Consider the following 13613-nt stretch of genomic DNA (forward strand, 5'->3'; position numbering starts at 1 on the left):
ATGAGATTATAGATTTGACTATGTATGAACTTTAAAAAACTAGAAAATATTTTTCTCTTAAATGAATTTTATGCGACACAAATTTAATTTCGAATAATAATAATAAAAAAGTGTAGTAAAGTTGGGTTGTCACCACGCGGAAGAATCATATTCTAGGAAGACACGTGGCGCGTTTGGGGCGACTTTAACCCGGTGGGTTTTGGCGGCTTTTGGACACAAAACGACGGCAAAGAAAACGACAAAATAATTATCCAAAATGCCCTATGTTTTGTCGGTTTACCAAATTTGCAAAGTAGTGGGTATTTTTTTTTCTCCATCCTTTTGTTTATGTACTTCCTTCCTTTTTAAACATTATATGTAACGATAGAGAATAATACAATCTATTAAAGTATTATATTCGTTTAAATAATATAGAATAGTATAATATAATATAATATAATATAATATGAAATAATGCGATATATTATGAAACAATACCTAATAATCATTCAAATAGAGTGTAACTATCTACTAAGTAAGAGAACAAATTACGTCTAACTTTCTACTAACTTTCTACTATAATCTCTGACCTCTACAACCTTTTGTCATGGAATGACCTTAATAAGCTGAAATTGCGTCATATCTTGTTTAATCACCCCATTCCAATACTCCTTAGACCTACTACCTATACCCCTCATCACAACCAGTACGGTCAACCTCTCACACCTAAAACAAGGCATTTGCAAATCTCTTATTCACACATGTCCAAACTATCTCAGTCTCATTTGGATCCCACATCATAACACCCACGAGAGCCACTCCCGCCTAATCACGAATATTTTCATTCCTAATCTTATCTCGTTTATACGCTCACACATCCACAACAACATCCTCATCTCCACCACTCACATTTTTCTAGACATGAAAGTTCTTCACTTACCAACACTCATATAACATGAAATTAAACGAACGGTCGTAAAATATATATATGTATTTAAACTACGCGATAGGGGGGTCCATAATCCATGAAATTATATTCAAAATCGAATATTGTGAAGTTCACAATGGGCCTGAGCCCGTCCATTGCAAAGTTGGAGTCCAATACACGGCCCATTAGACAAAGCCCATCTCTGACCGGAAACTTCGTTTTGGGATTCGCGCACTAACTTCGCCGTGTTGTAGAATGGATTCAGTAACCACTATTGCCGCGTAGTACATAAAAGACTATTCTTTAACCCAAAAACCCCACACTTTCCCCTTTTTCTTCCGTCAATAAATCCGAAATACTATACCGGTTTTTCAGAAGAAGAGGAAATATTCAATCGCCGATCGATCAATCACGATGAGTTTCCTATTCGGCAAGAGAAAAACTCCGGCAGGTTCGGTTTCTTATCAGAAAATTTATGTTTGATATCGATCGAATTGATGTTTTGTTTACTGTTATTTCGATGAATTTATTGCGGTATGAAAAATTCCTGTTTTCGCGATCTATGTGAATTTGAGATGTGATCACATCGAATTGTTGGAACATATGGTGAAATTGATAAGTTTTGACTTTAAACCGTTGGCTTGTAATTGTAGATTCTCTTATTTGATGAGAAATTAGGTATATGAGGTTTTGATGCTTTTGTTTAGTGAGTTTAGGGAAAGGAAATGATGCATAAGTGGATTTAGGATAATGATTTTTTAAAAATTTAGAGTGTTTAAATGTTTAATTTTGCTGGAGTGATGGCAAAAGTTTGGCTGTGGCAACCTTTGTGAATTGAGATGTGATCACCTGGAATTGTTGGGAAGTATGGTAAAATTGATAAGTGTGACTTTAAACTGCTGGATCTTAATTGCTGAATCTTATATTTGATGAGAAATTAGGTATAGCTGGTTTTGATGCTTTTTGTTTAGTGAGCTTAGGGAAAGAAAATGATGCATAAGTGGACTTAGGATAATGATTTTTTCTTTTTACTTAGAATGTTTGAAGTTTAAATTTTGCTAGTGATGGCAAAAGTTTGGCTGTGGTTGCCTTAGTGTCCTGTTTTTATTTATTCAATAAAGTTATTGCTTTTTGAAAATTTCCTGTTTCGTGATGTGTTTCTGTGATCTATGTGAATTGGCACATGATAACCTCGAATTGTTGGGAAGTATGGTAAAATCGATAATTTTGACTTGCACCGTTGTTTCATAATTTTGTAAAATCTCCATTTGATGTGAGTTTTAGTTATCCGGTTTTGATGCTTTTGTTTAGTGAGTTTAGATGAAAAACAAATGATGCATAGGTGGACTTTGGATGATGAAGTTTCTTATTTAGAATGTTTTAAGTTTAAATTTTGCTAGAGTGATGGCAAGAGGTTGGGTCTGGCCATCTGGCCACCTTAATGTCCTGTCTTTTTAAGGTTTGGCATTCTTCAGATGGTATTTGAGGAAGACATTATTGTGCTCCAAATGATTCCTGGTTATGCGTATTCCATTGTCTAGATTGTATAATGGTTGGAGTTTTTTATTTTGCTGATTGTGAGCATTTTCTTACTCAAATTTAATGTTGGAAGTTTCTTTCTGTAAAAAATTGAGTGGACATCGTGCGTGTTGTCCCATATATCTCATACTAAACTGACAATGACATATACTACACTTGATCTTAGCCAAAAGGCCAAGAAGGCTTAAAACTTCTGGTTTATACTTTTTACTGCTAAACCTTAAACACTTAAATGGCAATTTTGTGTTGGTCTTGGTCTTGTTCAACTGCACATGGTAGACTACGTTGACACCCAAAAAAAGAAAAGAAATACCAACTTGATACAGATAAGTGCAGGTGCTTTTCTATTGCATGTTCTGTCTGTGTATGTGTGTGTGCTCGTGCTGCCTTTTTTTTTTGGAAGGCACCTCCTACTAATGAAATGCCTTAATACTCGGCGTTATTTTTGTGCCTGGTTTACCTGCTTACTTATCAGAGCAAGCTCCATAATTTTCTTACCTTGAGTGATTTTAGATCCCAAATGTTATCTTTACAAATTACAAATATTTTGTTTTCCCCATCCTTGTCTGAACCTATTGTTATTATGCCTCACTTGTTTTCTGCAAGTCTATACAAAGTCTTGTTGTTTTTTTGGGACTTGGGGTTATGGAGGAATTTGATTTCCGATTTTTTTGATGCTGGAAACGTTACCAGGGTATTTGTATCTCTTAGACCTTATCTCTATCCATTACTTCTCAAAATTTTATTACACTGCGAGTGGGAAGTTCATTGTTGTTGGAAAAACTACCATTAACTCAATCTGTTTAGGAGCGATTTGGGAACTTTTAATTCTCTTTGTGAAATTTAAATTTATCTATGCACCTCTCCTAAATTTTTCAAAGTCTTTGCATGCGGTAATAATAGTACATCAATGTGGGATTCCCCACATCGTTTATTTTCGTATATATTTGTTAAATTTAATATGTCACTTTTCTTTTATAGAGAACTAGTTTTGAAATCCCTAGAATACAACTTTTCTTGCTAATTCTCAGTTTTATGAATTTTACTTGCTAATTTCCCCATTTTGTTGTTTCTTATATAAATCAGTGCATGATACTGTTCTATGTTGTTCCCTTGGAATTTGATGGGATGTGATTGTTGTTTGTCCTTTCTGAAGGATTTCCTTGCATTGGTTTCTAATGTTTTATTTTCATTTGCAGAACTCCTGCGTGAAAACAAGCGTATGCTTGATAAATCTATCCGAGAAATAGAAAGGGAGAGACAGGGCTTACAAACACAAGAAAAGAAACTAATTGCAGAGATAAAGAAAAGTGCAAAGCAAGGACAGATGGTATGTCTTCTGTCTGGATCTAAACCCGACTTAGTAAAGAGTACTTTTTACATCTTTTTTATTTGCCTCTTTACTTTTTCAAATCAATGGCACACATGCTGTGATATTTTAAGAGGTAGGTTATTTTATGATGGTGGAGCCTATCATGCACTTCTGTTATTAAAATTCTAGTTGCTTGAACTATTACTAAAAATTAGCTGTACGTAACAAAGTGCTGAAGAAGGCCTGTACTGTAGTTAATGTTAATCAAACATTGCACAGAGTTGAGCCCAAAAAGCACCAGCTCTTGTGTTTTCTAGTTAAGCTTTACTTTGGTTCAATTAGTTGAACAGAAAATCTATTATGCAGTTAGTGCAAGTGCATCGGGTCTTGGAAAAAGGCACTGGCTACTTCGTCACTTTTGTTTCTTGAATTCAGTAATGTATCATTCTATAGATAGTGCAAGGAAATATATAGGATTAACAACAATACTTAAGCCCATTTGTGATTTGAAGTTCTTTTGATTCTAGGGCGCTGTGAAGGTGATGGCGAAAGATCTTATCAGAACAAGGCATCAGGTTGAAAAATTTTACAAGCTTAAGTCCCAACTTCAAGGTGTCTCCCTCAGAATTCAGGTAGTTATGGACATCATTATCATTGACATTGTCGTTAGGTTTTCTTGCTGTTGTTGCTACTGCTACTGTTTTGCTTTTGAGAAGTGTTAGCTTTATTGAGAATAAAATACGTTTGACTGTTGTTTACAAAGCTTAATATTTGCAAAACAGTATCCTTGATTTATTCCTTCCCTCCTCTGGAGTAAACTCTGCAATCTTAACAGTAAGTACCCGTCACCAGTTAATGGAAAATTGGGAAAGCTTCTCCATCAGTTGCGGAGACAAATGGCGGCACTGGGTTCATCTGAACTCATTATTTTCGACGTAGAGCATAAATTTTTGTGCAAAAGTACTTTATAATTGCAATAAATAGTAGGTATGAACTCATAATTTTAAAAATACAATGTGTTCAATCCTAAGAATCTTAAAGGATTGAACACATAAAGGTTAAGTCCTGGATCCACTTCTGTTTTTGGTGCTGCAAGGGAACTACTAACATGTCCTGATAATGATTTATTCTCCACACATTCAAACTGTTTAGGCATATGCAAACTGGTTGACAAAAATATTTATGCTGTGTGAATGATTGATTAAGAGTTCCTAACATGGTTGATTTTCAATTGCATATATTTGGTTGTCTTGAAAAATCAATTGTTTCCTAACTCTTCTTTTCTTTCCCAAATACCCAAATATTATCATTGGTATCAGACTTTGAAATCAACACAAGCAATGGGTGAAGCAATGAAAGGCGTTACAAAGGCAATGGGACAGATGAACAGGCAGATGAATTTGCCAGCATTGCAGAGAATAATGCAAGAATTTGAGATGCAAAATGAAAAGATGGAAATGGTGAGTGAGGTGATGGGAGATGCCATTGATGATGCTTTGGAAGGGGATGAGGAAGAAGAAGAAACTGAAGAGTTGGTGAGCCAGGTCCTTGATGAGATTGGAATTAATATCAACAATGAGGTATTTTACCACTCTTTAGTTACACCTATTTGGATGTATATGATATGTTTGCAATGCTCTATTTACTTATGGTCCTTGAATTAATGGCAGCTTGTCAATGCTCCTTCTTCTGCGGTGGCTGCTCCAGCAGCGAAAGGCAAGGTTGCACAAGCTGAGGCAACTGACAATGACGATGGTGGGATAGACAGTGATCTGCAAGCAAGGTTAGACAATTTGAGGAAAATGTAAATTGTTTGTAGAATGAATTGGAAACTTTATATGGTCTTGTAATATTTGTGAAAATTCTGGAATTCATGATCAGGCATTGTGTATGTCATTGCAATTTGCAAAACATACCTATGCTTTCTATTTATTTTTACTTTTTGAGAAGGTAACAGTCATTGTATTATATTCCAAACAATCAAATCTGCCACAACTTGTTACAGGTAATCATTTTTTCACATCATAGAACACAAGCATTTTCCTGTAACTATCATCTTTTTCTTCTTTTTCTATAACCCTGGTGTTCGGGCTGGGCCAATTTACACACATCTTGACTAATTTCACATGTAGTAAAAAAAAGAGAGACTAATTCCATCGGCTAAGTGATATCTCCCACTAGCATAGGAATTAATAACTCTATCCACCAATGATGGGATATATTGAAAGGACTCACTTTAAGTTTTTGTCTTTGGGAATTTGAACTTGAGACCTCATCATTTTCAATCCACTTCATTGACCATTAAGTCACATTGGGTGCAGTGTTTTGGATGATGAAAGGCGACAAGGGTCTGCCCACCGCGAGGCGAGTGGCAAGGCACTCACCTTTTTAACGTGCATCGTCAATTAATACCAAAAAATTCAAATATTAAATTGCATAGATAAATAAACAAAATCTCAATAGCAATAAATATTAGCAAATTCAATTCAAAAACTGGAAGTAGATAGTACATACTAAAAGTTTAGAACTTGAATGAGAAAAAAATAGGGCAAAAGTCAAAGAAGTGAGGAAAGAAAGAGAGGTGGAAGTTACTCTGAAGTCTGCAGAAGAATAAAGAAAAAGAAACAAATGAAGAAGAAATCTGAAGAAGTAAAGAAGAAGAAATACGTATTGGTTGGACTTTGGATTCGCCAGAGAAGTCTAGTCGAGTCGATCGGTTGGAGTCGGAGTCACAGTCTAAGAGTTAGACGGTTCAAATTTGGAAAGCAAATTCTACAATTACCTTTTAACTTTTAAAATCCTAAATTGGTCCTTTTTTTTTTTTAACTAACAAAATACAAAAGGCGGCGCCTTTTTCGCCTTTGAAGATTGCCTTGCCACTAAACTAATAGGTGATGAAGGGTCGTCTTGCCTTGCCTCTCGCCATTGGCGACGAGGCGAATGACGATTGCTTTTCACAACACTGGACTTGGGTGCAACTATCATCTTTCTCTATTACCACACCCACTGGGATCTCCTCATCAATGAACGTCTTCATGCAAAACCAATATTTCGTAGAAACAGAAACTACCATAACACAAAAATGGAATGAAAGAAAATACCTTTATGAAAAAAATATCAAAATGAAATGAAAGAAAATAAACTAAACTGAACTTCCTTGAACTATCAACCCGTCTCGAGAACTTCCCTCTTGCCTTGTGAAACTATTCCGGTGAAGCACTGGTGGCTCCACCGGAGAACGACACAAAGGGCAATCCAAGTGAGAATAAAGCCACATATCAATGCATGAAGCATGAAAAGAATGTTTGCATATTGGAAGTTGCTTCACTTCTTCCCCTTCTTCGAAAGCTGATAAACACACAGCACACTCATAATCACTGTTCTTTTCCTGTTGATTTCCTCCTCCTTCTTTCTTGTACCTGAAACTGGACACTGTGTTCACGTTAAGGTTATTAGGAACCTGGATGGTGTTTTGTTCAAGAGACTGATTCGTGTGGTTGTTTTCGTTACACCATCGATTGTGAATGAAATTGTAGAGACCAAGCAGGAAAACTGCTGTTCCTACAATGATAAGAGCGCAATACAAACTGGTTAAGTTCAATTGTTTTGGAGGAGAATATGAAGGAATATAAGGCATAGGAGCTTCTGGCATGGTTGATTAGTTGAAGCTTTTTGTTTGAGAAGCAAATATTATGAGGAGATAGATTTGATTCACCAACTAGTGATATATATAACCAAGTAAAGTAGTATAATATTACTACGAATTTAACTTATATACATAAGAGGTAGAAAAAAAAGTACTATATGTGCATTTTAACCTGTCTAATTTATCAGCTTAGTAGTTCCACTTCTTTTGGGCAGTTCTTTAGTTATATCTTCAAGTGATCTGATAGTATAGGAAGTTAAATTCTGTTACTCCTTGCGTAATTTTAGTACTTGTCGTCTAAAACAAGTCATAGATATTTGTATTGTCCTGGAGGGAGTGTTATTTACATGGATAATATTATTAATAATATTATTTTCTTATACTTTGTGGAATTCAATTTGTGATAATAGGTTACATACCATCCTTACAGGTACATATGATTGTGTAAATATTTTTATGCCATTAATGTATATAACTTAAATTCTTATAAGGAAGAAATTTGATTTTATCTGTTTGATGTTTTAACTTTTATAGAGGAAAAAAATAATGAACTACTATTAATTATGAAGCCGTGGTATCAAAGGAGTATAAAGAAGGAATATTGTAGGCTGGTTAAATAAATAAACTGTGATGAAACATGAAATCAAATGAAGAAGACAAATAAATTGACATCTAAATTTGCTGTCACTTTTCAAGCAAAGTCGATTTTATAGCTCCTATTTTGTCATTTTTAACAGGAAGTTTGATGGATAATTTGATTTTAATTTACTTTGTGAAGCTTATCTTTTGGTAGGTTGTGTATCTTTAGGTAAATATTATAATAGTTTTTTCTGTCCCCTCTTGATGTAATATACTCCCTTCCTATTTCACCTTTCTTTTCAAAAAATGAAATAAAATAATTAGAAGTCAGGGAAGGGAAAGAGGTTACAAGTGAGGAATCGAACCCTTACTAGCAAGGTGAAAGTTTAGATAGTCAGTCAACTGAGTTACTAAGATTCACCCTTCCTATTTCAATATGTTTATCCATTTTTGGTCTTTTTGTGGCCGTTTAATAGTGTTCTCCATTGCTTATGACGATGGCGGTGGCTCCTAAAGTAAAGAAAGCCACTTTCCAATCAATTACGACTCCTCACTCAGATATTGATAGTGTCTGACTGTCCATGAAGTTCTTGAAGAAATGAAAACTTCTTGAAAGAAGCTTCGACCAATATATTTTCCACATCTCCAATTCATACCCCTCTTGAAAAGGGTATGAATTTCTATGAGGTTCACTTTTGGGGTTAAAATGTTAACCCTTTTAATGTAATTATAAGATGACATATGTGGAGATTTAATTAACTTAAGGACAATTTGTGCCTAATAATTGGAAGAAGGGCAACTTTGTGTTGTCATTTTTAATACATTAGGGATATTTTTTTGGACCCCTTTTTCGTATTTATTTCATTGTTGAAGCTTATGATCCTTAGTTCAATGTAAAGATTCACGGGGTAGATGGATTACACGTGTACACTTCAATTGAACCAAAATAATAGTTTATCAATAATCGAGGGACCAATCTACAAGATTAAAGACTTCACATTTTTGAAGGCTTAATTACTTGTACCTATCTTTTGGGTGCTCTGATAGTGTACTAATTTCGTTACGCTAATGGACATGGATATAGCTAGCTAGTCTTCGATATACAGTTTAATCAAACCTAGCAACTTTGTTTCAAATCCTGTATTTGATATAAGAAATTTATTCAATATGTATAAAGTATAAACTGTTAATTTAGAACTCAATAACTTAAAATGACTAGAATTAACAAGAGAGAGTTGCGTAGATAGTAAACACTTGTCACCTCCAACCCCAAGATTGTGGTCAGTCAGTCATCAAGGGAGCAAAAAAGTGGAAGTTCTTAGGAGGAGGTAACAAAAGGGCTAAAATTTTGAATCCATAAACTTTAAATTCTAGCTCCGCCTCTGTTGTTGTTGCTACTACTAAACTTCAAATTATGATAGGGATTGCAATGAGATAAGGTTATCCACCATAGACAAGTGAAGAATCCCCACGTAGGACATAAAGAAGAGATGTGCAACACCAATTGCCCCATTTTCCACCTCTCATATCTTAATGGCTCTCAAAAGCACAACTTACATATCTCAACAAACAACACAAGAATATAGAGACATAGAACAACTCATCAAAAGAAGAAAAATTAAGGCAAAATAATAATAATGGCTTCTACTTCTTCAATAGTTTCAATGGCAATGCCACTAACTTACACAACCCAAAACAAGCAACCAATTGTTGAAGCTTTTTTCAAGCCATTGCCAATTAGACCTTCAAAACAAATTACAACTTCAAAAAAGTTTGTAGTCATCAAGGCCACTTCAATTAAGGAAAAGGCAGTGGTAGGGTTGACAACAGGTGTACTCACAGCATCAATGGTTGTACCTGATGTAGCACAAGCTGCTGAGGGTTTGTCACCATCACTCAAGAACTTCTTGCTTAGCATTGTGTCTGGTGGAGTTGTGCTTGGTGCTATTATTGGTGCTATTATTGGTGTCTCCAATTTTGATCCTGTTAAGAGGGGTTAATTTTGTGTGCTTTCTTTCTATATAAATGATATTGTTTGGTTTTCAAGTATGATTTTGTGTATGTTTAATTCCTTTTAGCTTATTTTTCGGTTTAATCATCTTGGTTTTCGAAATAGTAAAGGCTCGTCATAGTGCTTTTAATAGGCTCTATTAAGATAGCGCGAAAGAGTTTACTATATAGTTAATTCACATTTGGAATGTTTAGTATTCACTAAAAGAAGCGAATCATATCATGATTTTTTTTCATTTATACAACTCAAACCTAAGATATGTATGTCAATTTTACTAGATATACGTGATTCTCGTACATCTTATCACACTACTCGATGGTAATTCCTTGGTTGTAATTTTGCTAGAAATATGCGAATGCTTTAATTTTGATTTGGGATTAGTGTGCATACACTAAAAGCAGTGGCGGAGCTATGTTGAAGCAAGGGGGTTCATATGATACCTCTTGTTCAAAATTTAGTGTCTATTATAAGACAAAAATAATAAAATTTATGAGTGAAAAGGAATAAGTTGTACCTAGTTTTAAAAAAATGTTTTGTACAGTGAGTGAAGTAAAATAAAGGTATCATGAGTGAAACACCTAGTGAAAGTCAAACTTCACGCATTAAAGGTACCATGAGTGAAACACTATGTCAAAGTTAAATTTTTGAAATTGTCAAGCCAAACTTCAGATAAAAATATCTGAATATGATATTTTTAAGCTAAATTTCAGATAATAATAATTGAAGTTTGGTCTTGCCATGCCCACAACTTTAGACGAAAACAAAACTTCTGAAGTTGTTTTTAATTACCAAGGCCACATTCACCACAAAATGTCTGAAGTTAGGCATTGCCAAGGTCACAATTCCAATAATTTTGAAGTTGGCCTTGATTAGCTATTATATATATATATTTGAACTTCAGTAAAAAATGTTCGAAGTTTGGCCTAAAGTCCACAACTTCAGCAAAAAAATGTTTAAGGTTAACTTTAAAAAATTATTATATATCTGAAGTCTTGTCAAGGTCACAACTTCAAGCAAAAATATTTGAAATTTGGCTCTGTCAAATCCACAAATTCAATTAAAAAAATGTAAGTTGGTCTTAACAAGTCAAAAATGTTATTTATAAATAGAGATCAAATATCCTATCATAATTACCAACATTTACAAACTATCGCGTATATCGACCCTCACATGGTCAACAATTCTGTTGACAACCACCATTGTTAGCTTCCGCCACACAACCAAATGACAGAATCATCGGTCATTACTACTAATTACTCTTTACTGATAGTCATCATTCGACAATTATTACCTTTGACTTTACCTATACCACCATCAATCATTACTGTCGACAACCTTCACCAACCATGACCACTTATTACTGCACGCCATCCACCACCGTCAATCACCAACTAGTCATTATTGTACAATCATCACTATCTACCTCCTCCACCAATATCACCTTACTACATGAAAATTATTTTTTTTCTAATATTTTGTGATTATAATATTTAATTAATTATATTTAAAATGTATTTCTATTAATTTTAATTTTTAAATAAAGATAAATTATACATATTCAAACATTGAAAAATAAATAGTTTTAATTATACAAAAATTAATCATCCATTGTTTAAATTTTGAAATAATTTTAATACTAAGAAATGCATTCAAATAATTAAATTACAAAAATAAATGTTTCATATTTCCTCATTCTCATATGCTTCAACTAGGAAGTTTTGGAGTCCCCAAACTTTGATGTACCATAGGTGCTTTCTCAACATAAAATTATGTCAACCTTACAATAAGATAACCTTATCCATCACATAGCCAATAGCCAATAAGAACCAGCCACATAGGACAAAGCAAAATATGCCAACTCCAAATTTCAATTTTCCACCTCTCATTAAAAATCCTCTCTTTATCATCTCTATACAAAATCACATCATATTACCAATACCATACTTCTTCAACTTTTGTTTTTGTAATTCTTGAGAGCAAAAGGCAAAAGAAATGACTACTTCAATAGTTTCAATGGCAATGCCACTAACTTGCAAAAGCCAAAAGAAACAACCAATTGTTGAAGGTTTTTTCAAGCCATTGCCAATTAGGCCTTCAAAACAAATTGCAACCTCAAAAAAGTTTGTAGTCATCAAGGCATCTTCAATTAAGGAAAAAGCAGTGGTAGGGTTGACAACAGGTGTACTCACAGCATCAATGGTTGTACCTGATGTAGCACAAGCTGCTGAGAGTTTGTCACCATCACTTAAGAACTTCTTACTTAGCATTGTGTCTGGTGGAGTTGTGCTTGGTGCTATTATTGGTGCTATTATTGGTGTCTCCAACTTTGATCCTGTCAAGAGGGGTTAATTTTGTGCCTTTTCTTTAATTGATTGTATCTATATATATGATATTGTTTGGTTTTCAAGTATTGTTTTGTCTTATGTTAACATGGACAATTTAATTCCCTAGCTTTTTTTTCGATTTATTCATCTGATATTCGAAATAGTAAATGCTCGTAATAACGCTCCAGTGAAACTAGTCTCTCTTAAGATCGTGTGAAATAGTTTACGATATGATTGATTTAGATTTGCCAATGTGTATGGCTCATTAAAAGAAGTGCTCCATATCATATGTTTCTCCACTTATAATACTTGAACATAAGAATTGTATATAGTTGAGGGTGGAGAATCTCGTCCATCCTACTACACTCCTTGGTAGTGTTTAAATTTTAGTTTTAATTTTTCCATAAATACACAAATGCCTTTATTTTAGTTTGGGTCTAGTGTATGTACACTAGTGTGAAAATCTTTACACTATCAAATTATTTAAAATGTAATTACACTAGGGCTGGCAAGGGGATGCGGACGGGGACTGGGGGATGGGACGGGACAAGGGACGACCTGACCGGGATTCGGGGGGGGGGGGGGGGGGGGGGACCGGGATTGAGGGGATAAAAATTTGTCCCATCCCGTCCCACTATATATATGGGATGGGACGAGTTTGGCGGGACGGGACGGGACGTGAGATTTTTATTTTTTTTATATGTTTATTTTATTTGTATTGAAATTATATGTTATTGAATAGCATTTTTAGTTTATTTTATTTTCAATAACATTTTTAGCTAATAAAAATGCTTAAACAAATTTGAACTTCTCAAAATTTCAAATTTCAAGTTTCAAGTTTCAAATTTCAAATTTGAGAAGTTTCAAATGTATTTTAAAAGAATTTGAAAATATGATGTAGTCTTTTGTTTTGATTTAATAATTAAAATATTAGAAGTTACAATTTTATTAGTGGAGTTTAGTATTTTTTATTAAATTAAAATGCAAGATTTATATAAAAAAAGACTTGAATAAAGCCTTCAAATTTATTCAATAAAATCTAATTGCAACTTAGAACTTAGAAGTTACAATTTACAAAATATTAGTGGAGTAACTAATCTACGCAGCCACCGTCTAGAAAGGGTTCTATTTCAATAAGTTCTCATATGTAAAACTAATATTTGTTACAAATATTAGATGAGTACTAATTACGCAACCTTTCTTAGGAAGGGTTCTGTTTCAATTAGTTCTTAAATGTAATCTTAATATTTGTTACTTCTTTAAAATTCAATTCTAATTGTCACGATCATATCGAC

At 33.9% G+C, this 13613-nt stretch overlaps 4 protein-coding genes and 1 pseudogene across 5 annotated transcripts in view; 4 read left to right on the plus strand and 1 right to left on the minus strand.

Annotated features, from left to right (window-relative positions):
* The first annotated feature begins 1150 nt into the window (after positions 1-1150).
* Positions 1151-13613, plus strand: part of LOC125811864 (vacuolar protein sorting-associated protein 2 homolog 1) — a 13261-nt gene continuing 798 nt past the window's right edge. Inside the window, exons 1-5 of one of the 2 annotated variants that reach the window (XM_049491411.1) lie at positions 1151-1358; positions 3646-3776; positions 4286-4390; positions 5078-5338; positions 5429-5673. In XM_049491411.1, the coding sequence (XP_049347368.1) occupies positions 1322-1358; positions 3646-3776; positions 4286-4390; positions 5078-5338; positions 5429-5566 (672 nt within the window). In that variant the 5' untranslated portion in view covers positions 1151-1321 and the 3' untranslated portion in view covers positions 5567-5673. Of the gene's footprint in view, positions 1359-3645; positions 3777-4285; positions 4391-5077; positions 5339-5428; positions 5674-13613 lie in introns of those variants that run through there. The other variant, XM_049491412.1, reaches the window with a different exon arrangement.
* Positions 2515-2632, minus strand: LOC125812006 (U2 spliceosomal RNA; annotated as a pseudogene).
* On the plus strand, positions 9519-10032 carry LOC125811867 (uncharacterized). Its single transcript, XM_049491415.1, has one exon. It carries the CDS (start codon positions 9621-9623, stop codon positions 9981-9983), a length of 363 nt encoding a protein of 120 aa, XP_049347372.1. The 5' UTR covers positions 9519-9620; the 3' UTR covers positions 9984-10032.
* Positions 11894-13613, plus strand: part of LOC125811868 (uncharacterized) — a 9251-nt gene continuing 7531 nt past the window's right edge. Inside the window, exon 1 of the mRNA XM_049491416.1 lies at positions 11894-11999. Within this exon, the coding sequence (XP_049347373.1) occupies positions 11987-11999 (13 nt within the window). The 5' untranslated portion in view covers positions 11894-11986. The remainder of the gene's footprint in view (positions 12000-13613) is intronic.
* Positions 11956-12404, plus strand: LOC125811870 (uncharacterized). The gene has a single exon (XM_049491419.1). The coding sequence runs from the start codon at positions 11987-11989 to the stop codon at positions 12341-12343; it is 357 nt and encodes a 118-aa protein (XP_049347376.1). The 5' UTR covers positions 11956-11986; the 3' UTR covers positions 12344-12404.

This window comes from Solanum verrucosum, unplaced genomic scaffold (genome assembly GCF_900185275.1).
Source record: "Solanum verrucosum unplaced genomic scaffold, falcon-dt-bn FXZP01000238.1, whole genome shotgun sequence".
NCBI classification, from domain to species: Eukaryota; Viridiplantae; Streptophyta; class Magnoliopsida; order Solanales; family Solanaceae; genus Solanum; species Solanum verrucosum.

Excerpts from the sequence above, each read along its gene's own strand:
- LOC125811867 (XM_049491415.1), top strand. The coding sequence starts at position 9,621 with ATGGCTTCTACTTCTTCAATAGTTTCAATGGCAATGCCACTAACTTAC.
- LOC125811870 (XM_049491419.1), top strand. The coding sequence starts at position 11,987 with ATGACTACTTCAATAGTTTCAATGGCAATGCCACTAACTTGCAAAAGC.